General features: G+C 48.1%; 1 protein-coding gene across 1 annotated transcript in view; it reads right to left on the minus strand.

The window, feature by feature from the left end:
* The window catches only part of LOC8026835 (DNA-dependent protein kinase catalytic subunit), a 374,591-nt gene that overhangs the window by 199,963 nt on the left and 149,092 nt on the right, over window positions 1-25,536 (minus strand). The window contains exons 40-49 of the mRNA XM_029967180.4: window positions 24,982-25,071; window positions 23,394-23,461; window positions 20,419-20,521; window positions 15,626-15,756; window positions 9,035-9,242; window positions 7,928-8,103; window positions 5,971-6,139; window positions 4,269-4,334; window positions 3,141-3,287; window positions 1,416-1,481 (exon numbers count right to left, since the gene is read on the minus strand). Coding sequence (XP_029823040.2) covers window positions 1,416-1,481; window positions 3,141-3,287; window positions 4,269-4,334; window positions 5,971-6,139; window positions 7,928-8,103; window positions 9,035-9,242; window positions 15,626-15,756; window positions 20,419-20,521; window positions 23,394-23,461; window positions 24,982-25,071 — 1,224 coding nt within the window. The remainder of the gene's footprint in view (window positions 1-1,415; window positions 1,482-3,140; window positions 3,288-4,268; window positions 4,335-5,970; window positions 6,140-7,927; window positions 8,104-9,034; window positions 9,243-15,625; window positions 15,757-20,418; window positions 20,522-23,393; window positions 23,462-24,981; window positions 25,072-25,536) is intronic.

The following is a 25,536-nucleotide window of genomic DNA, read 5'->3' on the forward strand; positions in this document are numbered from 1 at the left end:
GACGAGAGGGGACGGCAGAACGCCCAGCTCCGATTCGAATGATTAGTGGATAGACGTAAACTAGCGGCCTTTGTCTCCAACTGCACTCGTCGAACGTGTTCAAATGTGAAAGCCAAACGTCAGATGCCAGCGTATCGCGCTCTAACGCATTCGACGAGTGCAGTGGAGACAAAGGCTGCTAGCTTTAGGTCCAGCCACTCATCCTTTCAACGAGGGTTTGGCATTCCAAAGTCCCCTCTCGTGTCCTCCTCTCCCTCACTTTCTCAGCGCATAGCAGCCTCTGTCACCCTCTTGCTCCCCTGTCTCAATGGGCATGTCTCTGCACACGGGAGAGGAGACAAAAGGTGAGGAAGCAATCGCAACAAAGCTCCGTCTGGCAAACGGCATTCTCTCCAGTATACAACATCTCCAACGCGAATTCTTCAGTCCTTGTAGTGGCTGTGACCAAACAACAAAAGGAACGTTCGCTTCAAAGTATTTCCTTTTCCTTTTCTCGAAGGCCGAGTCCTCGTTCGTAAAGAACCGGTAGGTTTCCGACAGCCGCAGAAAAAGTGAGACAGTCATTGCTACGACTAGCAGACAATGTCGCATTTGTGGGAGCCACTAGTTTCCCCACCCCAAGGAGTAAATCGCGGACGTTCCGGCCGGAGTCGTCCGGCTTCGAGCCGGTTCATTCTGTATCGTGTCAGGAGAGTACGCACCATGCTGGCCTACCCTCTCGCACTCCTCTGAGGGTCTCCCATTTTTCGGGAAACTCCCGACCGATCGCGCTCGACAGTCAAGCGTTATCTCCTCCGAGTGAACGATCGTCCGGTCGAGGAGTCCTGGATTGGACTCCGAATGACAGGTTGAGTCGCAGCATACGAGCTCATCCAACCGGCGATAACTCAACGCTAGCGTTTCCTTTGGCTCTGACAGTTGCCATCCCCTCGTCAGAGGGGACGTCCACGTGCAGGGAGCCGAACTTCTGCGACGACGGGTAGCGGCGTGACTCCGCTCGCAATACCACTTTGGCTCTCAGGTCGGTGGGTGCTGCGGGCACTCTGCGTCCACAGCTCGCTTGACCGCAGCGTCTTGTTGGGGGCCCCCGTTTCCCAATGAACGCCGTTGGATACCGGGATCATCGTTGTTGGCATGGCGTTGGCAAACCTGGCGCAGCGACCGCCCTCGCTGGTGGCAGTCGACCGCACAGTGGGACGGGCATAGCCGTACCCCCCGCCACCGGTCCCCGGATGTAAAGGTATATAATCCTCCCCACCAAATGGAGCCTTTGAGTCTGCTCTACATCCTCCAATCAGAGCTCGGCACTGTGCCCTCACTGTACGCTTCGGACACAAAGCAAACTAGCTCGCCATATGAGAACACTCCCGACAGTAGCATTTGCAGAGGTAAACAAATAAAAAAAAGGGTCAGACCTCCTTGGCAGGTGCTTGTGTCCCTTTCGATGAATCCGAGTCGACCGTCTCAACGTCCCAAAAAGCCTGCGGAAGGGAAGTTGTACAATTTCAGTCAAACAATTGTGTGTCTTACAAGATTCACTAACTGTGCATTCCACTATAAGTAATTTCTGGCCTGGATGGTGAGTCCTTCACATTTTTGCCATTCAAGGCTTTTAACTGTTCTTAGTGCAGTAAGTGTCCCTGAATTACAGTAATCCCTCGTTATAACGAAATCGCTTTTTTTTTTTAATTATCACTTTTCTCAAAGTTCAACATTGCCCTAACCGAAATGCATGCATTCTAACCGGATTATTCCAAGTGTATCGGCAGCCGACCACACTTATTGTGAAGGCTGTGGTGCCAAAAGCATGCAAGCCTACACAAAGGCGCACGGAGACCTTCGCCAGATCATCCCTTTAAATGATCTCCTAGCAAAAACCACGTGCAGACTGATTTGTGCAGGACACATTCTCTCCTCCCTGGTCCTTGTCAGCATGACCAAGCCTGAATAATATTTTTTTTCTGCTGAGTGCTGTAACTAGGGGTTACGGTCCCATCAGAAGATATCTCTCGCTCCTCAAACTTTTTATCCAAAATAAAAAATAAACAATACAATACACAATAATAAAGTGCAACTCGAACTTGACTGATGAGGGGCCGAAAAGATTTGCCCGGATTGCACACTCTCCAAATCTGCACAGACCCCGAGTTTGAGACCTCTACAAAAATTCCAAGTGCTCCAATTCATCGCAGGTCATGACCCTTAAAAAGCAATCAAGTTAAAATTAGTCACTGCAGCTAAAATGTAATTAAGTTAGGAAATCAGTTACCTTCGTACAAATTTAACTAGTTGCATTACGGAACCAGACGAAACCCCAAGGCAGGCAGCAAAGACTCTCTTAACAGGATTTAGCAAACTAGACTGAAAGGTTCGCAAAAGCAACCAAATAAATAGACACTTGGCATTTCTCCAAGATTTTATGTTACATGCTTTTGCTCCTACAAAAAACAAAAGCATGTAACATTACAAGCTATTAGGTGAGGACAAACTGAAAACACTACCGCAAAAATTTCCTAAAGACACCCGTTAACACATTTACACAAACAACTTTTAAAGTTCATCGGTTCTTAAACTAGGTTCCCAGGGGGGGTTCCCTAGGATACCCTCAAAAGTTCCCCAAGCTTTTCTTAGTCATTCGTGCCCCTAAGTAAAGCGTTTTTCCAGTTTCAGTACTGTTTTAGAAGATAGCAGCAATCCACTGATGCACAGCTATGTGTAGCGAGCCGAGGCAATTTATCGGTAGACATTTGTGTCAGGCTGAAAATGCAGTCTCAGCATTCTCCCTTTTCTTGCAAGCAGCCACACACTTCATTCGTCCGTCACGCTCCATCCTCCTAGGTTCACACGCACTGTTACAAATTCACCAAATACTTTTTAGTACTACTACATGTGAATTACCGTTTAAGGGGTCTGCACAACTTGTGCACTGCATTATTACATTAAAGTCGAAACCGGGACGGGTTCCTCGGCTCTCGTGAGGGATAGATGTTCCTCGAGATGTCCGAGAACTCCCGACCTAGTTCACCACTCAAAGCACCGAGTTGCTGTAAAAGCGCCAAGTTTGTTGGCGTCTTACATGGCATCAGCACAAGTGCGGCTAAGGTGTGCTTCTTGTAGAGGTGTCTGAAGCCCTCACTTACCAGGCCACTTGCGGAGAGGCTGTACTGACTCGCCTCCTGAGCAAGGCTGCTGCCCCGGAGCGACCCAGCCATGCGACCGGAAAATGACGGGGAAGGCACTTGACCCTCTGTCACCCCGACCACGTGACGGCTCTTTTGAAACAGCACCTAGGAAAAGCGCAGGTGGGGATGTTTACCTGATTCATGAGCAAAAAAATTAGTGTCTGAATTAAGATTCAGTCAGTGCACTGCTCAAGGAACAAAAGTTGTTTAAGGTTGACCGGGACTTTCATACCTGCAGAGAATATAAAAAATTTGACAAGTACTAAAGTGTATGTCCCATTTTTTAATGTATACCCCGTGTGCGTCCAGGCACCACGCAGCCATTGTTTTGGCAGCTCCTCTTTGGCGTGAAAAGAACTGAGCAGCGAGACCGCAGAAAGGGAACAATGTGACGAGCAGTTCAATTGTCGTCTAGGGTTCCCAACTCTCCAATAAAGGAAGTCGGGCTGCGTTGGGCTAGCGTTGCGTTGATAAGATAATGATGATGACAGGCACCCTCCCTTGGGGGGGCTGCAGCGTTGTCGGTGCTAGTGCAAGACAGGCAAGTATCGCCATGGAATGGCAAACACGCAAACAGGCCTACCCCGGCATGCATGCTAAAGCGGCTAATGACTAAAGCTCCCCACAGTCAGCCTGCCAAGCCGACGTAGCTCTTGAGCTTTTTGACCTGTTAGAAATATACGAGTCGCATGAAATATCTACCTGGGCCCTAATTTCGCCAATCCCGGACATAATGCTGCCCACACTAGGACAAGCCGGGACACTGTATGAGAACTAGGGAGAGTCCCAGAAAATCTGAGACAATTATTGACATCATTCATACACTCCGTGACATTGCTCGTTTTCCACCATGTGCTTGACATCAAAATTTTAGCTGTTTTATATTTCACGAGAATTTGATTATGCACCGCTGCTACACAGCTACGGACACAGCTTGCCGCAGCTGGGTCTGCTATGCATGCATCAAATGTGTCATTCTGGGCACGGGACAATTAAGAACAAGTTTCGTTATGCTACACTTGTTCTTTGACTCCTCATGGACAAAATTCCCGGTCACCCTCGAACGATCCCAAGCACACTCCTCACCTCACGCTCCAGGGGGAATGTGTAGACTGCCTTTTCGTCGACAAGGTTGTTCCACAAAAACTCTCCCTGTAAATTAAAAAAATGCTTTACCGACAGATATGGAATGAAAGTCGGGCATCACGAAACCTCGATAAACTGCAGGTGGCATCAAGAGGCCAATTACATAGGCTGTCTCCAAAGAGGTAAGGCGAACTTTTTCTTCACACCTCACAAAAACTCTACGCAACCAGAAGGTGGCATTCATTACTGGCAGCAGACAGTATTCATCTTTTGCATATTGATAGGCTTTGTCTATCGGTAGGCTCGACAGGAGCTTACCAATAGACAAAGCTTACCTGGCGAGTGAAATTGGCCATATTTAGATCGCATTTCTACTCTGTTACCCCTTCACTCGTATGGATGAAAATCTGCAAAACAAACAAAGGACAAAAAGGTTGAAATGAAATCATTACGCAACCTTTTGATAAGACACTGAAGGTACAAGTTGCATGATTCTTTCATTGATTCTTTACGTTTTTTGCAGGGATGTGGGATTAGCGATTTTTCAGTTCAAAGCAAATACAAGGCAAATAGTTCTTTCGTAGGAATAATTTAGAGCAAATCGAATAATTCAGAAACGAAGCGAATAGTTTGTAGCAGTCAATACAGTCATGGTAGACAACCGTCAAAACTAGAGAACAAAAAAAAAAAAAATAAAGACAAACGCGACAAGGTTTGAAGGGTTCTCTACCACAATCATTCTCCAGCTCGACCACACAATTACTCTTATTTCGATACAGTCACGTTTTATTAATACGGACACTTCCGCCCCCCAGAAAATATGTCCATAATGTGAACCGTGGTCAAGATTGCAAACAATGAACAGGAAGTGCGGCCACAAAAGACGTGGTTTACTAAGGAAAGAAAGTGCCACAATTCATTTGCGCAGACTCTTTGGTGTTAGCTAGTAGAAATGCAATGCGCAATACCATATTTACTCGCATAATAAATGCACCCCCCACAACGGGCATCAATATTTTGACTTTTTCTTTCCCTCCCGCAATCGACGCACCTCCAATTTTCGGATCCGCAAGTCTCGAGTTGCGCCCAATTTAGCGAGCCACCAAGCCAGTTTTCTTTTGCCGCCAAGCGGTCAGGCCAAGTCAAGCCAAGTCAACCCAAGCCAGGCTGCTCTCATAATGGCAGCAAGCGCATAGTTGCGGTAGTTATGGAAGTGATCAACCGTGAAACCGAGTGTCGCGCACGCTTGACGAAGCTTGGGTTGAGGAATTGCCGAGCCCCGGACATTCTTCGCCTATCGGATGCATTGATGTCAACAAACAAGCCGTCATCTGTGATCTGCTTTCGGACAGTGAAATCATGGAAGTGGTTAGGTGTAATTTCACATACTCCGGATAAATGCGTTTATTTAATCCGCAACAGAACAGCACAGCAGGGTGCATGCTCTGCTGTAGGCTGAGACTGTCTGGTAGCCTCTCCATGAACGAAACTTGATCCATGCGAGCGGGCTTCGAGGTACATTGCTCTTACTCAACTGACCGGATCACAACATCCGACATGACGTCTCCCGTTGCCAGTACATGAAGCACGGACAGCATAGGATGCTAAACAGACCAGTCCAAGACGCATTTTAGGCACCATATTGACGCCCCAAGAAACCACGACCGACATAGAAACCATTTTTAGTGACGCAGTCCCTCACCTTCTCCGGCCGCTCCTGGAAGACAAAGACGTCGTAGAACTGGGACTCCGTCTGCGTGCACGAGACCACGGCGACCACCAGCCTGTACGCCGCACAGCGCAGCTGCCGCCACAGGTCGGCAAACTCCACGTCTCTGCGAACCACCTCCTTCTTGGCGGAGTTGGCGTGTCTGAAAAGGCGCGGAGGGTGCTTCACCAAAGCAAGCCCGGGACGTCGCCCGTTGCTGAAGCCACAGAGATCCTTCATATCTCGGATGAACTACCGCACTGATCACAGTTAAAAATAAGCGTGTCCAATCTGGTAAAGATACACAGAAAGTGTTGCAATGAACTGGGTGCACGCTCTGTGAGTGTGACATCACATGATATCACGTGATGTCGTGGAGTCATGTGATGCCAAAGTCATATGAGCTCTACAGATCCTACGGGGCTAGATTGCTTGTGACCTTCACCTTTGTGTCGGTTGAGCTCAATGTGTCGCTTTTCTCATGGAACTCAGCCCTACGACGCATTTTGTGGCCAAAAACTTGCCCCTTTCCCACAATATTGCGGCAAAGGCAGTGGTAACGCAGATAGTATTGCGTGTTGCTTTACTTTGTGGCAACATCCCACAGGTGAACTTCTTACCTATTTTGTGCCCTGACCAAATCAGTGTTAAAAATTTTTCTCATGAGTTGGAAAAAAAAAACCAAAAAAAGTGAAAGCCGTTTACAACTCCCTGTAATGCCGAATTGGAGCGCGGCTCTTGAGGAGGACGAGGGAAGGGTACTGAGGGGAGGGTAGACCTCTCCTCCTCCTCCTCCCCTCATTCTTTAATATGCTCCGGGGGGTCACCTGACCTCAGGGGGAGGGGGTCACATGACCTCGGGGTGATTTAGGGAGGGGTGACGTGACCTTGGGGGGTGACCTTTGAGGGTCACCTTGGGGGTCACGTGACCTTGAAATGACCTAGGGAGGGGTCACGTGACATCGGGGGTCACGTGACCTTGGGAGGGGTCACAAGACCTGGGGTCATGTGACCTTGGGATGACCTTGGGGTGACCTTGGTTACGCCGACGGCGACGCCGCTCAAGCCGGAAACGGGCGCCTAAGAGCTGCGCTCTAAAAACCACGAGACAGCTCTGACAAGTTTGACAGTTTCACGAGTGCACGGACCAGTGCAAGAATGATATCCTTCTTTTTCTAATCTGGGCAGGATGGGCAACAAATACTTCCTGCCTGTGTGTTTGAAGTGAGTCTCCAAATGGTTTGGGAGTATGCAAGCGACCCCAGCCCAGCCGCCTTGCACGCTCCAAAGCAAAGCAACCTGCCTACCCAGTCGGCGGAATTGAGTGCCGGCCGAGGTTCCCACAATCTGAGAAGGATTGCGTATTCACAATTATTGTGGCATCATTCTCGTTTCTTTGCCACCACCCGAGCATGATTTTGAGGATTTTCAGATCTTTTTCACTTCTGCTCTCGATCCCGCCCCCGTGCCCGATCCATAATCTGCCTACAAGGAACCTCCTCAGCATTCCATAACTGTCTCATTCTTTGGACCCGCTACAAACATCCTAAGGTCTAGCCACACAGCAGGCAAGTCCGTCTGCTCGGATGGCTGTGCGCCGGCACAAGTTGGTGTTGGCTACAGCCACTGTCAAAGTGAGAACTGTGCAGAATCTTTTTAAAATGCCTGGCTTCTAACAATCACTCTTTTTCTTTAACGCCCGGCCTCCAGGACGTGCTCATTGCTTTTTGACGCGTGCCCTGACTGCGCAAGCTCTTTCGAGGCACTGCGAGTTTTCGCGAAGGACTACAACGCAAAATTTGAATTTGGCCACCCCAGTCCCCGGGTTTACCATCATGCTCAATATCTCACCTTAACTTTGAGCATTAAGATGCGCAATCCTAGTTGGTGCTTGTCGCATTCATTTCCTCTACCGGTTCATAGTGCTGCGTTCCCGCTATCAAAAGCTTACTTAGTGATCTCCTTGGTGAGTTCATTCCCCACGACGTCGACGATGCCTCGCGAGCGGCAGAAGGCGGCGTTGACGGACGACTGCTTCCCCGTGACGTCGTCCTTGAGGCAGCAGGAGTAAAGGACCTCGAGGCAGGACAGGGCCACGATCTTGCTCGTCAACTCGGACTCCGAGCCCTGGGCAAGCGACGAAAACAAACGAGAAGTCGCCTTTACCGTTTCCTAAAAAGCTATGCTTAGAGCGGGGCTGCTCAAACTTTTAAATATTAGAACCCTCCATGGGCCTTCCCCGCTAGGCTCAACTCACCGCATAAGATTGCTGTGTCGGGTGACAGCACGGTGCCACGTAACATCAGTTTCCCCCCTAATGGAGAAATTTACGTCAGGGTGTCGAGCCGTCAGGTCAACACGATACCGCGCGACCTGGGGTCTCATGTGGCGAAGTCGTGGTGCAACGTGGATAGAAGCAGCCGATTAAGATAGAGTTGATTCTATCCACAAGCATGGCCCAACTGGCTCAGCTCATTCTCTTCATTACGTGACACAACATCTCATGGCATCGGGTCACTTGACATACAGTAGGAAATTCCCCGCTTTAAGGAAAAACATCTCCGCTAAAGTTTCATAAAAAGTGCTGCTTAAAAAATCCCATAAAGTGCAATCGCAGCTTCAATGCATTTAATAACGATCATTTTTATTTGCGCAGTTTCATTTACCCACTCAGCAGAGTGCGGATGGAATGTCTAAGCCAGGCAGTTTTTGATGCGAAGGAATGCCTATATCTCAGAAGGGCAGCCTTTTTGCTTTGGAACGTCTTCATTTAACGACCAAAGGAGTTAGCGTTTTCAGCGCAGCGCTGCTTGGTCACGGGTAAAACAACTAGCTCTCCCTGGTGTCACCAGAGAGAGCTAGACAACGAGAAGCAGCGATAAACGACTTGTAGGGCCGCCTGGAGCCATTTCAAGTTGCCATTAGAATTGCATAGGGCTCGGGAGCTACGATATCCTCTTAAGCTATGGCAAGTCTTCAAAACCAGTCTTAAAGTCAGTCGGTCATCGTCAAACGCGAGCGTGTGAATTGGCCTTTACAGCACTTGGTTCTGACTTACATGGCGTATCTTGGCAGCAACTGCATCCACCATGGCAGTGACATTGTCTACGAAAAAGTGATGCAGGGCGGGTTTGGAGCAGCTCTTGAGCAGCAGCGGCAGAAGCTTCGACGCCAGTGAGAGGCGGGCAGAGATCAGAAGGCCCTGATTGGTCGCACCACACTTGTAGGCAGCCTCTATTAACTGCTGCTGCTTAGTCTCTCCACACCTAGAAAACCATAACGGAAAAAATATTAGCGAACCAATGTTTATGTACCGCACCGCAGTTCAAAAACTCAAAACGGAAGACTGCACTATAAATAAATACAAAAACGGAAGAGCTTCGTTTGTTCAACACCAAATAAAACGTTCCTTCGTCTAACAAAAAAAAAAATCCTAAATCTTAGGTTGGCCCGCTAATATTTGAATGCATTGGTACATCACCTAATGGGGTATGACCCACACAGGTACATGTGTACCTGTGTGTCATCACCCACACAGGTACATGTGTCATCGTTTTTTCGAGTACATGTTTTTCAACGGATGAAGCCAAGCCAAGTCGCTCACGTAATGGCTGCAAGTGCATATTTGCGGAAGTGATCAACCATGAAACAGAGCGGCGCGCACACTTGACGAAGCTTGGGTCGAGGAATTGCCCAGCCCTGGACATTCTTCGCCTATCGGATGCACTGATGTCAATAAACATGCCGTCGTCTGTGGTCTGCTTTCGGATAGTGAAATCGTTAAAGTGGTCAGGTCTAAGAACGGTCGCGCCACTCTGTCTGCTGAGTGAGCTTCATAGAGCGCTTTTCCTTCAGCAAAAGGCTCGCCGAAAGCGCCCTAAAAATGTTCGCAATTTATAAAGCATGGTTACGGTGGCGCCTCCCCAACCAGCCGTGGGTGCGCCCAAATATGCATCAATTTCTTGGGAAAAAAGGTGTGTTCATTATGAGAGTAAAATGGCATTCACGCTTAATCATAATTAAGCCTACTTAATCATAATTAAGCATAATTATTTGCAATTAGCAAGATTTGCCCAGCTGCACAGTGGGGATCATACCCCAGACTACGCGATCTGCGATTCATCGCCACGAGGAAGGGTAAATAAAAGCGCGAGCAGCCGTAAAAAAACAGGACTCCTATAGCAAGTGGCCGTTGGCGCATGCAGCTGGCTCTCAAATAATAAAGTGTAACTCTCCACAAAATCTCGTGACGTCGAGAGTCCTGAATAAATTTAAACTTGTCTAGATTATTCTGAAAAATCCGGGGAGCGCATGAGCATATTGTGCGTGTATCGCATCAGAAACCATCCAAAGTACACTGTACCACAGATCTCTGCCCTTCAATACATCAATAAAAATGTCCTTGCCGCCAATGGGGCATGAAACTAGATTTAATGACGAAGTTGCAACATGTGAAGTGCAAGTGCCAAGTTCTACATGATCTGGCACACCAAGTAAACAACTTTAAAAACAAGCATATCTCTCATAAAGAAGCATGGGAAACTGAACCTGCAACCCGAAAACACTAGCCGATCAGTCATCTGGTGGCGCCGGTTGCAACCAAGGCGAGAAGAGGACCTTATCTGGCAGCTGCAGCGCACGCAGTGTCCTCACCTATCCTGTCACGATTGTTTATAACTAAGTCAGTTATAATGAAATAGCCGCTATCGCGAAACAATCACGATTTCCCATTCCCATTTACAATTTTTAAAAGTATTTGTGTCTGTTTTTAGTGAAAAAAATTGATCGGCTCCCACGGATATAGTGAAAAGAAATTTCGTGATTATTTAAAAAAAGTACCGTATTTGCACGAATATAACGCGACCACGACTATAACGCGAGGGGAAATTTCGATGCCCTCACAAACAAAACAAAACAAAATATTATTACTATTATAACGCGAGCCAAGGCCGCATAAATTTACCGCACTCGGGCACAGCAAAGTGCAAAGGCAATGAAATTCAAAGAAATATCACTGTACGTTTCGACTGCACTTGTCCTCACTGCTCGGGTCTTTCCGTTTGCAAGTCACTTGGCGACTTTGAAGATATCGCAGAGAAGCACTAGGGAACTTCGCAGACAAGCGGTGCCCACATCACAGAAGACCGAACCACTTGTCTGGTAGTTCCTTTTTCTTCCTTGCGAGCTCCTCGGCAGCCCACAATCCAAACAAGGCACGAAACAGAAGCACCAACATACAAACACCAGACCACTGTGGAGCAAAAACTAAAAAATGCGCAGGCAGAAAAAAGACCGCTGGACCCGATGATACACGCTCACAATCATTCTCGTTCCGGTCTCTTTGCATAAGCAAACACCTGGTGCTGCAGGATTGCGTTAACACGATTGCGTAAACACGGTCGGTGGTCTTGGCTTGGCTTGTGTTGACTTGACTCAGGGTGTCTACCAAATTGTTTTTTTCAAATTCCCTGACTTTTCCAGGTTTTCCCTGACTATCTTAACTAAATTCCCTGACCCACACCCAGAAACAACCACTGACACCAAAATGCAATATATTATAGATAGACACTATTCACAACGTAAAATATTTGATTTAAGTTAAATAAAGCAACTGTCTTCACTCTTGAAGATGTTTGGAATACAGCATTGATCAGGGATCACTGTTTCAGGGAGTTAATTTCTTCGTCAAAACGAGAAGCCTGCAATTGCGCCTCGTTTAGGACCCTTTGCTTCTTTTGTTGAAGCTCCCTGACTAGAGTGGCCACTCTTTTCTTCTTCCTTTCGGCTTCTGAAGCGTCCAATCTCTCTTGCCTCTTTCTTTGTAGCTCCTCCTTCCACTGGGCATTGGCACCACGAACCATTTGCAGCATCATGTTTGTAAGATCAACTTTGGCCAACCCTCCCATTGCTGACACTCCATCATACACCACTCTTTGGGCTATCAGCGACTCTTCCTTGAGGTGTTCGACAAGGCACTCTTTATTCACAGAGAAACCCCGTTCCACAGCTGCGTTACCATGAGACAAGCAGAGTATTAGCTTGACAAACGAAAATAGCTCTTTGTGGACCCGTGAACACAACTCAAACCAGAGGGCGTCCAGCCTCTGCTCTTTCCTGTCAAAGTCCTTCAACGCTGCCTGTACAGAGCTGAGTGAGCATATATCTACATAGGAACGGTGGGCCCGCTCTGCTTCCAAGCCAGTCATCCACTGGTGCTCCGTTAGCACCTCCAGTGCAATGCACAGTTGTTTCTCACCAACCTCCGGGGACAACGCACTAGCCGAATCCAAGCAGCTTGCACCTCTTGTCAACTTGTATTTCAAAGGTGACCTTTCCATCACTTTTTGTGAACACCTCTTCACGAAGGAAATACAGTCTTTTTTGAAGCTGAGCACAGTCAGTTGCGATGGTTTCTGGATCTTGCGAAGCTCATTTTTAGCAGCAAACCCAATGTCGAATGCAGCAGCTGCAACGAAGTTGTCCAAGTCGATCCTAAGCAGCTTGGAAGATGTGTTGGCAGCTTGTAGGATATCTTTCTTGACGACTCTAGCCAGCAGTGACCGTAAGAGGCGATCCAACGCAGGGGCAAGGAAGGGAAGCATGGGCTTGCCTGTCTGGAATTCAGCCAGAAATGGCTCAAGTTCTTCAGAAATCGAGAGCATAAACGCCAATTTCACTGGCAGCATCTGGTCACCTACTGCCTTTTCAACAGTGCTGTAGCTTGCACATGCTGGCCTTTTTTTTGCTTCCTTCGAACATTCCACAAACTTAACCAAGTTTGGAATAACATCAAGCGCTCTCGAGATCACCTTGCTATTCTCCAGCCACCTTACTGAGCAGAACTTCAAACGGAAACAGAGCACTTCCCGTGAAGTGAATGTAGTCTGCACGACGTGCCGGCACACACTTGAACAGGTTATAGCTCCCACGAAGAAACACTACCAGATCCCAGTGCGTCGCAGCGTGACCTGCCTTGAATGCACCGCTGACGATGTGGAGTCCACAGCTTCCAATGTCCAGGATCTGGTGATTGGTGTCGGAGGCTCTAAGTTCTTCTTTGAGGGACCTCAGAAACTTCAAATTTACATTGGGTCCATCCATTGACACTTGTAGTATCTTTGTCTGCTTAATGACTTCTGTGCCTTTCCTGAAAGCAGATGCGAAGTCTTCTGCGCAGGTGTGCCCCAGGAAACACGAAGTTAGGTAGCGTGTTTTTACAGTGGCGTCAGTTTGGTCCCAGTACCTGACCAGTACATCCATTTGTTCTCTCTGGGTTACTTTGTTCAGTGACTCATCAAAAGCAACCACCAGATGTGGCACACTAGAGAGGCTTGCTAGCAACTTCTCTTGAAAGTATGGACCGATACCATGACATATGGTGTATCCCACTTTGTCTTTTCCAAGCTGCATTTTTCTGGCGGTCTCACACGTGGGGAACGTCAACGGAAACAGCGAGGCAGATGCTGTCGCTGAATGGAAAGATCCACGAGTCATTATAGTGTTCAAGCACCACATGATCTCGGCCTTTGTGACTTCATCTTTCAATAAAAATCCACTCACCGACGTCTTCACAGACGGGCTAAGAGCTTCCGTGGCGGTGGATAGACGCACTGCCGGAGCGCTACAAGCACTAGCGCTACCTCCCGAAAAAACGCCCGTTGCTGTAGCGGAAGGCAAGTCCACATTTGACGCAGTCTTGAAAAATGATACGATTGAAGTCTGGGAAACGCTTTGCAGAGATTTCATAGCAGCTTGATGTTTCTTACCCTCAACATGACTAGTAATCGCACGTTTCCCCATATTGCTCAGGGAGAACTTCTTGCAGCACATTGTGCAGCGAGCACTATTTGGATCGTTTGGAACTGGCCGAATCCAACTCGCATTCGTGGATATGTCCAAGTTTGTCCAGTCGAGGTTGAAGGAGCACTTCTTCGACAGCAACATAGTCACTTTCACGTATCTCCACTTCAGTAAAATAACACAGTAGAACGCCAAACCCAAAGCCACAAACGAACGTGGCAGAGCTCGCAGAGTGCAGGCGGTCAGTTGCGTTTACGGGGACCGAAAACATATCTGACAAACAAATGGATCGCTAGGCGCGTGCCATATATGGCTCTGGCACGCGCCTCTCAGAAGGTAGATGAACCGACGACTGTTCTCTTCTGAATGAGTGGTGACTCGCGCCACCTAGTATCGGCTAGAGTAACTGTTTCTTCTGCGTCACGATAACTCCAGAGCGTACTAGAGCAACATCACCTGACAGTCCTGGAGTCCCGAACTAAGCAAAGTAGCCGCTGCCACTCCGCTTCACTAGTAACTCTTTAGCCCATAGCGCTTTAGCCGTCATACTTTAGTGTTGCTGCTCTAAAGTGTAGATAATTTAGTGGCTCGAGTGTACTAGAAGAACGACGAACTGCTCTGCCCTGCACATGCTCTCGTGTGAAGCGCAGGGCGTGGAAAGTTGGCGTGGCGGCGCTGCGCCTAGGGTGCCTTCATGTTCGCTTTCGCGGCGTTAGCAGCATCCTCCAGCGTTCGCATCGCGGCTGGTTCACAGCGCGTCCAGCTGCGTGTAGCGGCGTTCATCAGCGTTTGCGATAGCTGCACTCCACGTCGCCGCATCGCGTTCCAAGCTAGATCGATTGCAGCGCCGCCACGCCAACTTTCGACATTCGGCACTTCAACCAGACCCGGCGGCTCGTCTCATTGAGATGCGCAGACGTCATGCCGCTGCACTTAACTGCGCTCGTGGCTCCGCCTGCCCGTGCCTGCCGCTTCTAGCATGAGTGGGCGAACATGAAATAAATTCCCTGACTCGGCAACCTTTTTTGGAAATTTCCCTGACAATTCCCCGACTTTTCCAGGTGTCTTAAAATTCCCTGACAATTACCGGTTTTCCCGGTCGGTAGACACCCTGTGACTTGACCTCGCTTGACTTGGCTTGAATTGGCCAGCGCCCGCATTGCATTTTCGGGTGTCGCCGCACTTCATTTCTGTGGCACGCTTTTCAGCATGCGTTGTACGAACACAAAAGTGATAAAATGCTTTTTATGTTTTCTATTCTTCCTTTCACACGGCCCAATAGCTAATAAATTCCCTCCACACCCCCACTTTTTTTTCAGACTGGCGTCTGCATTTGGTCGTCTCGTGGTCAGTGTGGAGAGGAAACTGGGTGGAGAGGGGGACACGTTTGCAGACGGTGCTTTTGACTCCTTGCAGGCTGCAGCTCGTTTTGCAAATGCAGCCCACAAATCACGTGACCCAAATCGAGCAGCTGTCCCCGCTCTTTATTCTAGGCGGCGGCCGCTGATGGCCTCCATGGCAGCCGTCGAAGCGGTCCGTGCATAGATCGCAGGATCTTTTCTCACTTGGAGCTTCTCGGAGTTAGCGAGAAGCGGCTCCGATCTAGCAGAGAGTGCGTGCAGGGAAGCCTTGACCTTTTTCTGTAGGTACGATGAGCACGTGCCCGTGACGGCCCGTGTTAGCTTTTTTTTTTTTTGTCTTTGCACGTTTCTTTTAGTTTAGATATAACAAAGAAGCAGATACAGCGAAGCGACTTACGATTCCCGTCCACTTGATTATAACCAGTCTCGACAGTATAAATTCTAGGCCGTGCTCAGGAGTGAGATTGAGTGAATTCCGTAACACTTGCCTGGTTAAGGTGCGCTGCAGAGCGAGCAGAACTTCCGCCTCGAGAAAGTGGCTGCCGCGCTCGCGGTACAGCACCCGGATGAGCAGCTCGAGCAGCACCGGGCTTCCGCTCCGTTCCAGACCCGCCACCATCTGAAGAAAGCATCCCCCGAATCAGGGTCCTTCTAAACAACATTGCAGATACCAGAGAGCTGTCGTAATTAGAAAAAGGAAAACCCACAAAATAAAGGATGCGCAGAACCCACGCTAGCCTTCAGAAATGACGAGGATCTCAGATGCCGATGAGGCCGTGGCCGGCAGAGCTTGGGGCAGGAAAAGCCCCGGAAGAAAGACCCGTCTGACACAGAAGGTACCTCGAGCCGTACCGACTTTACCAACAGTCAACAACATGGGGCTCAACACCCTGGGGCAGCCAGCCTGAGGGCACGGGCCCAATGGTGGTTGGTGGCGCCATCTATGTAGTGTAGAACACTTGTGCTAGTGGCGTTTGGTGGCGCCACCTATGTAGCGTGGAAGTTCAATGAAAAACTAAAATACTACAAGAGCGTTTAGCTCATAGCTAAGGCCCGTTCACATACTTGCGTTTGCATACGACCTGGCTCTAGTGATCTTTTATGGGAGCACACTGGCACGCTGGCGCCATCTACAAGGTGGCAGTGAAACTGCATTTCATTAGAGCAAAGGTTTCATTTGCGGGATCAAATATATCTATGAGAAATGGATAGCACTGTCAATGAAAAAGAATAATAAAACAAAGGGGGTAAAGTATTCCACTCGACAGATGGCCCCCCAGTGCGTTATGTCGTCGTACACAAGAGGAGGCATTGAGTCATAAGCAGTTGCTAATCTCTGCCTTTGTGCATAGTGGCTGGGTCAGACCTGCCGAAGGAAGGAAAAACACTTTACTTAGGAACAGTCGAGGAAAGCTCGGTGGACCCGCCAGTGTGCTCCGGGGAACTTCCCAAGAACCCAGGCCCTAAATGCTTCGCATATAAGGCTACGGTGCTCAAACTGCTTCCTATTACAGTATAGACCACTTACAACGTAACCGCTTATAGTGCAGGACCGGGTATAACGCGGCATTTTTAAACCACCGGTTCGCCTCCCCATAGAACTCCATGTAATTACATACCGCATAAAATGCAGGCGCGCGAAGGGAAATACTGGTTATAGTGCGGTTTCTGGAACAGCCCGCCGACCGCGCCAACCGACCGGCGCAGCGAGCACGCTTCCCTGTGCGACACCAGATAACGGCGCTAGCCGCAAGCGGCACTCACGGGGGCAAGGATGGCAAGGAGGTTGCTCAAAGAAGCGGGGAGAAGCGAAGAGAGAAGCTTCAGTTGCCACAGCGACGGAGGGACGCACGCACGTGTCGTTCACGGTGCAAGGCGCCAGGGCCGTACCCAGAAAAAAATTTCGGGGGGGGGGGGGGGGGGGGGGGGGGGTTTTCGGGGACAACGGTGGCCATTTTGAAAGTGTCTATTGTCTTATTTTCGCCTATGAATCATGTGCATCGGTGGCATATAATGGAGAGTTACAGCAAACCGGAGAACCGGTCCCGGTTTGGTACCCGGTAGCCGACCGGCGCCACTGTGCGTGCGCAGAGGTGGAGATTAAAATCGGCTGGCTGCCAGTGCACCGACCAGGGCCGTACCCAGAAAAAAATTTCGGGGGGGGGGTCAGAACCCCCTATCCCCCCCCCCCCTGGTTACGGCCCTGCAAGGCGCAAGGCGTTGGTGAGCCCAACCAGCCATTCGCGCGCGTTGCCTGCCGGTCGCGGGCCGGCCGGCTTCTTCTATCCGCAAACATGGCGTCGGTGGTGATCGTCGACGTCGACGGCGTAGTGGAAGCTCATCGTTCTGTGTAAAAGCGCTATCCTTGATTGAGAATTTTCGTTGTGTGTCGCTATGATAACCCAGCACGTGCTAGAAGGGAAGATCCACCTATTCGTGCGGCGATGTTGTGGCGGCACTCTCAAGACGGCAGAAACGCCCGTGTCGTTGTGTTTGTTTACTTGCGACTACAGTGGTGCTTTCTAAGCATTTGTGTTTTCGAACATCGCCCGGATTTCTTATTTGGAGCATTTCATGCGCGCATTTCATGCTTTTGGAGCATTTCATGCACGTAACGTATAAAGGATGCGAATTTTCATGCGTTTTCATCACCAGAGAAAAGTGATTAGGGTTAGCAATCCTGAACGCTCGCAACGTCCGTCCGCAACCCGCGACGCCGTTAAAAGGCTGCGCCAGGCAAAAGTCGCTCATTTCTTTCAAAATGCGTGACACACTTGAGACAGAACTGTACTAGTCTGGTGAAATAAAGACTTTCCTCAAACTAAGCTTTATTTTCATCTAATATATAATAAATTCTTTTACAAAGGTAAGTTGTCTGATGGTATGCATTTTGGCCTGAAAAATTTATGTTTTAGTTATAGCGCGGTACCGTTTATAGTGCGGATTTTCGCGACTCCCGCGACATACGTTATATGCAGTCTACACTGTAATGCGGAATGTGTCTAGAGCAGGGTGTGAAACCGTTTCTTTTTTCAGCCCGGTTATTCAACTCTGGTTCAGTTCCGGGGAGGAGAAGGGAAAGCGCGGTCTCCTGCCCTCTCCCGGCGCTGCGGCTGTCTTGGGTTGCCGGCGGCGTGTTTTTGAACCCTCTGAAACGGCATGCAGAATGCTTCCACGTTGCCACGCCGCCGCCCCCCTCCTTATGCAACCGTCGAATTCGTCGCACCTTTCTCGCCGGAACATCGTATGACGCAGGATGCGTAGAATTGCGTGTCGTGTAAACCTAAATTTTAATACATTATTTCTATGGGGAGTTTGTCCAGATCGGGAAAATTCGTCGCAAAATGCGGAATATCGCATAAACCAAGGACGCATAATCAAGATTCCACTGCAATTGTTTTTGTCACATTTTTGTCGAAGATTTTGCGGTGTATATTTGCTTATAATGCGGACAATATATTTCGTTGTATTCACTACTGCTTGGACCATCATGGTCTGCAGTAAGTTATAAATAAAAAACAAAAGCCTCTGCCGAGTTTCCTGTTCGCCACGCAGCAACCCAACGCATGCGCATTTGTGCCAGTGCGCCCAGAAAAAGTCCGCCAATTGCAAATGCTCTCCATGGTGGGAGTTGCTCCCTCTCTTAAATCTAGGATCTCCACGTCAGTATGTTGCCTCTAGCGCTCCGAACACCCCTATCGGCATGCTACGATGGCTTCTCCACGTGCGATGCGGAAAAGCCGCTTTCCACGTAAGAAGCAGGAAGCAGACGACAATGCAGAGGCTGCACCAACAGGCCTTTGCAGCATCGTGTGCTGCCCCTTCTGGGCGACTGCTCGGCCAAGGCAGCGAAATGCGGCACTCCACGCCTTGGTAACATTTTTTTTTAATTAAAATTTTTTTATTTGCTATATTTTGCTATATTTTGCTATATTATATTTTGCTATATCCATGGGAGCCACTCAATATACTTCACTAAAATAGACAAAAATATACTGAAAAAGTACACCTGAAAATGAGAAATCGTGATCGCTTCACTATAGCTGCTATTTTGTTATAACCGAATTGGATCTAACTAGGCGCAAAAATGCCTAAAAAAATATCAACATAATTTAGAGCAATACCTTGGGTTGCAAGATTTATTTTTAGTATTAAGACGTGCCAGAATAAAAGTATGTTTCGGAATCACTCCTAGTAAGTTAAAGGGACACTGACGGTATATTTATGCTCGCCAAGGTTTTTATTTCTGCATGACATATGAGAGCCCAACTACCCAAGACACAATTTGTGGCTCGAAATTTGTTTTCTTTTTGCCCGAAAACCATCGATCGAGAACTGGCCGGTTTAACTTGTGCCGATTCTCTTACCCGTGGTCGCGGGGCCGCTTTCTATGGTTTAGACACAACCACCAAAGATAATCAAAGTCGTGGGTCATTGAAAACACACACTGAATACTGAAAGTAGACAAAAAATGACACCGATTTTACATGGCTTCTAAAAACTGCAAATACGTTGATTAAAAAAAAAAAAAAGTAGCAGAGTTTTGTGATTTTTTGGTACCTTTCTCCTCTATATTTCTTCTTTCTCCACAGTCAATTTCAGTTTCGGTCTCGAGCAGTCGCTTTTTTTAACTTTATTAAAATACACGCGGCGCTATATCAAAATATTGATTCAATAGTCTCCTGACACCACAAAAGATTGCCTGGCAAAACATAAACAAAATGTTTGGGGGGTATCAGTGTCTCTTTAAGATTAGCCTTCCAATGTAGACACTGCCCTGACATATATGTTAGTTTTTAATGCGAAAGCATTAACTGTCCCATGGAGCGAGCTGACTTCATCAGTTTAAAGCGCGAAACTGGCACCTAGTTTCCCCGATCCCAAAGGAGCGAAGTAAAGCTGATGGATTTTGCCTTCGGTTCCACTGGCTGGCACGCGTCAACGGGGCTCTCATTGGCCGCTGCGCTCGTCAATTTCCACAACCGCTCACCCCATGGCGCTGCGTGTCCCTCAGCGCGCCGTTAACACGGAGCCTCCAAGGCCAGCGCGCCCAGGGGAGCCCGCCCGCTGCCCGGCGACGAAAACTACGCAGCAGACGGAAAACAGAGCGGACGAGCGGCTTGCAAGAATTCGCATTCACAGCTCATAAGTGCTTACGTATATCTCAAGCTTTTTCTCGGAAAGGGCAATTATCCCATCCAGGCGTTTAAAAACAACTATATTTTGTGAGTATCGTATCTGCTTGTGAAAAACAGCTGAGCAGAATGTGAAGTGGACGTGCCTTGCGCATGGCACTGACGTAGCAGAGATACTCAGGGGCCCCAGGCAGCAACGTCGAGCTGTCCAGGGGGAAGTGCTGGGCCACCATCTCTTCCAGGGCGTCCCTGAAATGGAGAGTCCACCAAAGGCTCTTCAATGCGACTGGTCCACGCAACAACTGATACTACCAGTGCAAAAATATTAATGCAGATTGTCTTCTACGACTTCTTTATGTCTAGACTGTCACGAAACACTCTAACAAAAAGTATTATAACACAAGCAGCGGAATTTGAAAAAAATCACTTAGATCCGTATTGCGTACTCTTACGTTAAGATACGAACGCAAGTCACCGGCACAGTTGTGCTTCCTATTCCGCCTGTCAAGCTACTCCATTAAATAGTTGCAACGTCTTGCACGAAGCATGGACGTGCCGGTGACTTGCGGTCGTATCTCGACGTAAGTGTATGTATGCCTCGCAACGTAAGAAAACGATGCTGTTTGAACCAACGTTAACTCCCCCTCAGTTGCTTGATGATCTATCTACCCCTGCGCGGAGACGCTTCCCGCTAAATTTAGCCGTCGAGCCGCGACGGACATATGCACACTATCTCACTGTTTGGTAGCCCTAGGAATGTTATCGCATTTCAAACTCTCCGCAACCTTCATCTATTTCCTTTTTCTCTGTATTGGTCAACTTAGTCAGACGTGCTATTGTCTGGCTTGTGGCTACAAGCACCAGGAATTCACAAAAAAACAATGAAAAGCTATTAACAAAATTTATATGTACCTCCTTTAATCCTGCAGATCGAGTCGGGAGAAAGAATACGCAGCATGCTTTAAAATGCGCTAACGCTGCGATAGATTCGATGAAGGTCTACGATTTGTAATGGCACTTGCATCGTCGTGAGCACAAATGCGATGATTTCCACTCACTACGGTCCTTCCTATATTCACTACAGTAGCCAAGGTGCTAAGGATTCAGATATGGATTTGTGGCTGACCTCGGCTATCAGAGATATCTGGCTCGTGTTATTTTCCGCTTGATTTTCCAGTTCATCAGTTTGCCAGTATTCCTTTTGTTATTCATTTCTACCCATTTTCAGTGGCAAAAGTAAGACTCGCTCCATCCGCCAAAAGATAATGTATTAATGTATTGCTTCTTTGTGGTGCCCTCTATCGGCAGAACTATTGCACACGAAAAGAGATTGCACAAAGTCAGTGCAGCTGCACGGCGCGATTATCGCCGTTCTATTGTGGTCTGCCGGCCCGCCACTGCTTGTGTACTTTCGTTTACATAAACGTGGTTGCGTTCGTCCACGACACGATCGGTTGTCAACCCGCATCCACTTGTGTAGTTTCATTTACGTTCTGTAACTTCACTTCTTGAATGGTGTTTTACTGATTGATGTTTTACCTCATCTGTTTTTTATCAGTCACATGTGTGACATTTTTAGAGCGCAGCTCTTAGGGGCCCGTTCCTGGCTTGAGCGGCGTCGGCGTAACCAAGGTCACCCCAAGGTCACGCGACCCCCAAGGTCACCCCAAGGTCACGTGACCCCTCCCGTCACGTGACACCCCGAAGTCACGTGACACCCCCCCCCCGCGGTCACGTGACCACCCCAGGGTCACGTCACCAACCGCCGAGGTCACGTGACCTCCCCGATGACATCACCGTCACTGATGACGTCACCGGCATCCGCATCGTCATCATCACTGATGACGTCATCAGTGACGTCACTGATGACCTCACCGGCATCCGCATCGTCATCATCACTGATGACGTCATTAGTGACGTCACTGATGACGTTACCGGCATCCGCATCGTCATCATCATGGATGACGTCATCATCACGGATGACGTCATCAGTGACGTCACTGATGACGTCACCGGCATCCGCATCGTCATCATCACGGATGAAGTCATCAGTGACGTCACTGACATCCGCATCGTCATTGTCATCATCGCTGATGACGTCATCGAAGTCCGCATCGTCATCGTCACTGATGATGTCATCAGTGACGTCACTGATGACATCGGCATCGTCACGTGACCCCCAAGGTCACGTGACCCCCCAAGGTCACGTGACCCCCATTGTCACGTGACCCCCCCAGGTCACTTCACCCCCCCCCCCCCCCCAATACCCTTCTCTCCTCCTCCTCCTCCTCCTCAAGAGCTGCGCTCTCATTCGGTGTTACAGGGAGTTATAAACGGCTTTCACTTTTTTTATTGCAATAAAATTAACCTTTTCATAAATGTTTGTTGAAAAAAAAAATCCAGTTGTGTTTTGATTGAGCATTCTTGTTTAATTCACATCAAACAGAAAACAGTTGTTTAAAAAATGCGCTTATTCTAAACTACTATTCGTATTCGAAAATATTCTATTCAATTCGTAACCTTTATTATTCTATATGATTCGCTTCGAAAGATTTTGACATTCACACACCTCTAGTTAAAAGGTGCAAATTGAACAGGGAGCAAAAAAACATACCTACTTCATTCGTGTTTCAAGAAATCAGTTGGAAGTTGGCGCTTGTCCGTGTCGTACGTGTGTCTTTTTTCGTCCTGTTCAGTTTGCACCTTTTAACCTCTTAATCAGCAGAATGAAACAATTTAAGGTCTGCCGAAAACTATATAGTAGGAGCTATCGAAAAACTGCAAATCATTGGAAAGTGAACAGAAAAGCATGAATAGTACGACATTGTTTTGCACTCATTTATGTTGCAGTGTTACCAAAGATTGACTATTCATGGCTTAGGGTCGTTTGAATGCCTTTCCATAGCCAGTGTATAGACTCTTGATGCTTCTTTCTAGTTTCAAAAATTGTAAATAATGTTTTTTTTCTTGTTTTGCATTTTTACCGATCATCAATTTCCTGTCTCTCACTGACTGTGTCGTCAACAGTGTCCAGTTCTTGGCAGGCCACAAGCGGAGGCCACTGGTCAAAGCAGAAAAACAACCAGCAAGCGCAATGGCAAAAATAAAGAGAAAAACCTACCTCAATTTGAGACCAGTATCTGGCCGAATGTCGCTTGCAAAGACAGGGAGCAAGTCTAGAACCAACACCTACAAAGAATGGAAAGTATAGAGGGAAGTCTCACGTGACATACCGGCGGCTCGAAATCTCGCCAGATGCCATGTTGATGAACTTTCTCGCAATGTCTTTTTATGTGCAGAGGCAGCCTGTTCCAGCTTACTCGAGTTATTTTGCGTCGTGATCGACTGTGCCTGCCGTCTGAACATAAAAGAGTCTGGTGCTCCATTTTTGTAAATACCGGTCTTTATTCATACTTTAATCGAGCCGGCCATCGACAAGACGGCCAGTCGGTGGTCAAAATGGCAACAGTACATGTCGCCAGTGCAAATTCCATAGAAAACAAATTCCAGTAGTATTCACTCGAATATAAATCAACCCATGGCTTTATATTAAACTCGCCGAGAATAATAATAAAAAAAAAAGATCCAAATATAGGTTGATACCTTTTTTTTAAAAGAATAAAAAAAAGTTTGGGCAAAAAAAACAAATTTTTATTTACTGCACTCTCGGATAAATCACAGCGCGATGCCAAAAACTTCATTGTCGTCAAAGCTTCCGGACATGTCATTGTCGTCGGAAGCTTCGTCAGCTTCATCGACATCCTCAAAAACTCGCAACATTACCTCAGCAACACTGTCGCAAGATGGCGACAAGAAATGAAAGAAGGTGGAGACAGGCAAAGCGACGAAAGACAAAAAACGAAGACACGAGCAATGCCACAAGGTGCCGCAAGAAGTAACAACTTCCGAAATTTGTTTTGCTGCACATCCGCAGGGGGTCCCCATCGTTTCCTGGACAACTTTTCATGGACACACGTTTCATGGACACACATTTCGTCTACACAAAAGTTGCGAAACTCCCTACGTGAATTGCAAGCTGCAGGGACATTTCGTCACGCATGTATCACTGCGGTGGGCGTTAACCCACCCTCCGCCTGCATTCACGCCGCTCTGCGGCAACAGTCTGCAGCGGCTCATTACAAAAATGTTAACCCACTTGACCGACCCTGCAGCTTATTACAGAAAAAGGGTAATCTGAGCTGTCGATGAAACGATTTGTCAATTAAACAATCCGTCGATGAAGTATTCTGTGTCGATGAAACATTCTGTCGATGAAGCGTTGTTCAATGAACTGACTGCCACTGGGGGGGGGGGGGGGGGGGGGAGGGGGCAAGCTCCGTGGCACTGCGTGACGCGTCGCAAAGCATCCCTTCTCCTCCTCCTCCTCCTGCCTTTCCCTTGCATCGCAAGGGGCACGCGCAAGCGGTGCCGCCCGCGGATGGGCACAAAACTTGACACCTGAGGGACGCGCACGAGTGACGGCCATGGCAGGCGAGTGCCTAACGTTTCGTCAAAACTCGTTTCGTGGACAAATCTTCATGGACAGAGGTATCGTCAACACGAATGTTTCATCGACACTCATCGCATAATGTCCCTACAGGCAACAATGATTTTAAGGAAAAGGTAGCTGAAGTGTTGCTATCCTGAAGTGCAGCTTATTTAGCGGCTTTAACTAGAATGACATAAATGAAACAAGCGTGAGATCTTACCTTATCTGCCAAGGTCGCTCCACTTCGTTCGAGAAGCTTGAGGAATACTCCAAAGAGTCGTTCAAAATGGGGACCCTTTGGGGAACCAACCTGTGGATCCACCGCAAACAAACATTGCTTGCTCATGCTCACAGCGCAATTACATCGTTACTCCGTTTGTTTCTTAATGTCTCCCGAGTGAGAAAAGCTGGATGAAATGTGACCTCGTTTTATGCATCCCTGTCAGTTACCTTTGGTTCGCTTCGTACCCCACATCCGCAGGGGCCTAGTGAACAGGTAAAAACTGCCTTTCTCTTTAGTGTATTCCAAAGGCACTCTCAATGTGTAGCATTTATAGACCCTTCATGACATCGGGTCCTGTCCCACGACGCAATGACATCACAGCGTTACACAAGGTCGCATGACCCTAATCATGTCACCACGTGACCCTATGTCACGTGACTATACGAGAGGACGTCGGGTCATGTGACGTCAAAGTGTCACACATCATTATTGTGTCACTTGACGTCACGGTGTCCCGTAAAAGTGATATGACCCGAAAGTTTTCTTTCTTTG

The sequence above is a fragment of the Ixodes scapularis genome, unplaced genomic scaffold, assembly GCF_016920785.2.
Source record: "Ixodes scapularis isolate PalLabHiFi unplaced genomic scaffold, ASM1692078v2 PGA_scaffold6__148_contigs__length_123643588, whole genome shotgun sequence".
Classification (NCBI taxonomy): domain Eukaryota; kingdom Metazoa; phylum Arthropoda; class Arachnida; order Ixodida; family Ixodidae; genus Ixodes; species Ixodes scapularis.